The 5,042-nt window shown below is 26.1% G+C and overlaps 1 protein-coding gene across 1 annotated transcript in view; it reads right to left on the reverse strand.

Moving 5' to 3' along the window:
- Positions 1-5,042, reverse strand: part of nell2a (neural EGFL like 2a) — a 104,046-nt gene that overhangs the window by 1,081 nt on the left and 97,923 nt on the right. The window contains exon 19 of the mRNA XM_016515731.1: positions 1,802-1,995. Within this exon, the coding sequence (XP_016371217.1) occupies positions 1,802-1,995 (194 nt within the window). The remainder of the gene's footprint in view (positions 1-1,801; positions 1,996-5,042) is intronic.

Genomic DNA, 5,042 nt, shown 5'->3' on the forward strand with positions numbered 1-5,042 from the left:
GGAAGGGGGCCAACACTTTTTCACACCACTGTGTATATATATATATATATATATGTTAACCATTTTTTATGCACATTTATTGTATATATTTAATGCATGTATTTAATTTAAGGTTTGTTTTAAACTCATAATTTTAATATTCGTTGTACTGCCTTTAATCTCACTGTAACTGCAGTTTTTCCCCCTTTGTTTCTTTAATAAATTGATGGTCATTTTCGAGTGTGCATTCATTATATATTATGCCACAAATGCTGTTGATAAGCCTCTCATGATCTTCTGCGTCTGTTCTTCATATCCGCTCTGAGATTTATCGTTTATATCAAGAAAACGAGTGTTTCTTGCTAAAAGAGTTTGTTATGGAAAGATGGAAAGATGTCAGCCTGTTCTTCAGCATCGTGTGCCTTCAGAAGTTGTTTTTGTCCTTTATTTCCAGCAGCCGAAACTCCTGACCCGTGACGCGCGTCTAATTTTGATTGACAGCTCTCCCTCTTCCACATCAATTAAGCGCTATCGGCTGATTAGGGCTGATTCGCTCGCTCTGTCCTTCACCGTGAGCGCCTTAATTGGTAGATTGATTATTTAATATCTGAAAAGCCATGGTGCTCGTCGCCTCCTCCAGATGCAAGAAAACATTTCAATTAAAGACTTAATTAGCGAGCGTGACCAGCCAAATTGATGGAGGTCAATGGCTTTAATGGAAATGACTCCGAGCAAACTCAACTCATAATTCATTACACACAAAAACAATCACATTTCACTTCATATCTTCACATACTGTATATACAAGCTTTAGAGTGATTGGAAATACTCTTCTAGGCACATGAACTTGAGCTTTTATTCTTACTTGTGTCATGTGAAAATTACCAGGTCATTTTGTTCAATACTAATAAAATATAATATGAAATACAATATTGCTGTTTTATGTTTTCAAATGTTTTGTTTATTTAATCAGCATTTTAAAAAAATTATAACTTTTTTTTATATATAAATGTATCTGAATATACATCTATTATCATATAAAGAATTTTAATGTAATATTAATAAAATATGTTCCTAAACACAATATTATTGCATTTTTTATAATATTATATTTTTGCTAAAATGTTATATTGTTTATGTTATTTTAAACATTTTTCATTAAGAATTACAACAGGTTTTTAATGATATTAAAATTTTGAATTATAATATTAAATACAATATTGTATTTTTGTTATATTTGTATTTTTACAATTAAATGTTAGAGTTTTATTGTTGTTTACTAAAAGTAAAACCACAACCATATAAAGCTTTATTACTTGAAATAAAATAAAAAATTAAAATAAAAATAAGAAAGAAAAAACACTTCATTTCATTTAGTGTGTACTAAAAACAAAAGCTGAAATAAAAATTAATACATCTGTACAGACAGATTAAAAATACTAATAAAAACACAATAAAATGTTTAAATTAAAATGAAAATGGAAAATATAAAACTAAAAACTAATAAAAATTTGTATTAATATGAGTATTTATTAGTCTCACTGTAACTACACTTTTTATTTTTTTTAATGAAATATGTTATGTGTGTATATATATATATATTTAAATATTTACTTTAATATTTCGTTGTACTACCTTTAATTAATCCTACAGTTTTTTGTGTGGCCTGTGTTTGTGTTTTAATGGCGATTGTGCCACAAATGCTGTTGCTACAGCTCTTTAAAGCCTGTTGTTTTTGACCATGTGACCTCCTCGACCTGTCCTTCAGATCTCAGGAGGAGTGGCTGGTGATTAATTCCCACGATGCATCACTCTCACTGACCTGGCAGGAGCAGACGGAGCATCTGTCACTGTCCAGCACCCAGATCTGTCCGCTGTGCTTGACCGTGGCGCGGTGGACGCAGTCTCCGCTGCAGTTGTGTCCGTGAGGGCAGCGGCAGTCATAGCCTCCGTCCAGATTGAAGCAGACAGTGTCGTTAGCGCAGCTGCTGCGGCCCGTCCTGCACTCGTCGATGTCTGCAGGAGCACACAAACCCACACCCTCCGTAAAGACATCATGTTCATAGTTTGAATTTTATATTTTCTGTTTTCATTTTAATTCTTGTTTTAGTTTTAGTCAGTTTGTTTTCTTTCTTTCTTTCTTTCTTTCTTTTATATGTCTATATAGTTTTATTATTATAATTTTTATTTCAGTTTTAGTTTATTTTAGTACTTGATCATAAAGTAATCAAAAATTAGAAATATTTTCTGTTTTCATTTTAATTTTAGTTGTAGTTTTACTCCATTTTTTTTCTTTCTTTCTTTTATTTATTTATTTTATATGTCTATATAGTTTTATTATTTTTTTTATTTTTTTCAGTTTTAGTTTATTTTAGAAATATTTTCTGTTTTCATTTTAGTTTTGGTTTTAGTCAGTTTGTTTTCTTTCTTTCTTTTATTTCTTTTATATGTCTATATAGTTTTATTATTATAATTTTTATTTCAGTTGTAGTTTATTTTAGAAATATTTTCTGTTTTCATTTTAGTTTTGGTTTTAGTCAGTTTGTTTTCTTTCTTTCTTTTATTTCTTTTATATGTCTATATAGTTTTATTATTTTTTTTATTTTTTTCAGTTTTAGTTTATTTTAGAAATATTTTCTGTTTTCATTTTAGTTTTGGTTTTAGTTTTAGTCAGTTTGTTTTCTTTCTTTCTCTTATTTATTTTATATGTCTATATAGTTTTATTATTATAATTTTTATTTCAGTTGTAGTTTATTTTAGTACTTGATCGTAAAGTAATCAAAAATTAGAAATATTTTCTGTTTTCATTTTCATTTTCATTTTAGTTTTACTCCATTCTTTTCTTTCTTTCTTGTATTTATTTATTTTATATGTCTATATAGTTTTATTATTATAATTTTTATTTCAGTTGTAGTTTATTTTAGTACTTGATCGTAAAGTAATCAAAAATTAGAAATATTTTCTGTTTTCATTTTCATTTTCATTTTAGTTTTACTCCATTCTTTTCTTTCTTTCTTGTATTTATTTATTTTATATGTCTATATAGTTTTATTATTATTTTTATTTTTTTCAGTTTTAGTTTATTTTAGAAATATTTTCTGTTTTCATTTTAATTTTGGTTTTAGTTTTAGTCAGTTTGTTTTCTTTCTTTGTTTTATTTATTTATATATTTTATATGTGTATATAGTTTTATTATTATTATTTTTATTTCAGTTTTAGTTCATTTTAGTACTTGATCGTAAAGTAATCAAAAATGAGAAATGCCTTGGCAACCAGCTGAAATAAAATAATAAAATAAGTACATTTTATTTCAGTTAATGTGTCATTTTTTCCGTTTGTTTGTTTTAGTTTTAGTTAATGATAATAACCCTGGTGATATTTAATTGATCTACTATTATAGATTTGTTGATATTTTGAATCCATTTTTTAATATATATTTTATCTTTTCATTTTAATTTTTAGTAATTTTGTTGTACTTTTGTATTTGTCTGTCTTTCTTTTTTTTTTTAAATATGTCCTGTATGTATTTATTTATCTATCTATTTATTTAGCTTGCTTTTAGTTTTAGTTAATGATAATAACCCTGGTGATATATTATTGATATACTATTATAGTTTTTGTTAATATTTTGAATTAGATTTTATTTTTATATATTTCTGTTTTCACTTCATTTTTTATTTAATTTTCATAGTTTTGTTGTGAGTTTCTGTCATTTTTATTAGTTTTTTATGTTTCTATGTAGTTTTTATTCCCTTTTATTTCTTATTTTCAGTTTATTTAGTTTTAGGTATTTTAGTACTTCAAACTAAACTAAATGAAACGGAAACTTTTAGTTAACGATAATAACCCTGATGGCATTGATATACTATTCATTTTTGTTGATATTTTGAATTATATAAAATTTTTCTAGTTTTCACATCAATTTTAGTTAAAATTTGTAGTATTTTTGTTGTTTTTGTAATTTTTATTAGTTATTTTTATATTTAAATATAATATTTAAATTATCCGTTTTTTTTTTATTTTTATATGTATAAAAAAAAATTATATTTATTACTTTAGTTTTAGCAGTGGTGTAATGTAATGAAGTAATAATACTTCGTTACAGTACTTACGTATATTTTGGGAGTATCTGTACTTTACTTGAGTTTTTATATTTCAGCCAACTTTTACTTTTACTCCACTACATTTCCTAATTAAAATGTATACTTTTACTCTGATACATTTCCCCGAAGCATATTCGTTACTTACTACAAAATAGTCAGAAGAACACGGACTCATTTTTGTTGATATTTAGAATTATATAAAATTTTTCTAGTTTTCACATCAATTTTAGTTAAAATTTGTAGTATTTTTGTTGTTTTTGTAATTTTTATTAGTTATTTTTATATTTAAATATAATATTTAAATTATCCGTTTTTTTTTTATTTTTATATGTATAAAAAAAAATTATATTTATTACTTTAGTTTTAGCAGTGGTGTAATGTAATGAAGTAATAATACTTCGTTACAGTACTTACGTATATTTTGGGAGTATCTGTACTTTACTTGAGTTTTTATATTTCAGCCAACTTTTACTTTTACTCCACTACATTTCCTAATTAAAATGTATACTGGCGCTTGCAAGTTAGACTCCTAAAAACACCTTTGTTCATCTGAAAACAAGTGCGCGCACAACCGCGGATGATTCATTTTCCACTCAAGTCGAGTCTGGGGTGTGCGATATACAGCATCGTCTGCGATAATATTTTAAGTGTTGTAATGATGTGCGATCGGACATTATCAAGTAGGCTACATCACCAGATCACACACAGAGTGCACGCATGTTGATTTAGTGGTCTATTAAAACTCAAAATTCCAGGCATTCTAAATTGTAGACGACAAAAATGCTTCTGTATTCTTTTTATATTTATATCATTTAATATACCGTAGTTAACTTAATCTATATCACACAAAGAGTACCATTTTTCTGCAGATATCAGCATGAACACATTTAATAATCATTTTATACAAGTTCAGTAAAGCATAAGTGACTTACATTTTAGACATAATATTGCTTGTTTTTG

Source organism: Sinocyclocheilus rhinocerous, unplaced genomic scaffold (genome assembly GCF_001515625.1).
Source record: "Sinocyclocheilus rhinocerous isolate Xijiao unplaced genomic scaffold, SAMN03320098_v1.1 scaffold116, whole genome shotgun sequence".
Classification (NCBI taxonomy): Eukaryota; Metazoa; Chordata; class Actinopteri; order Cypriniformes; family Cyprinidae; genus Sinocyclocheilus; species Sinocyclocheilus rhinocerous.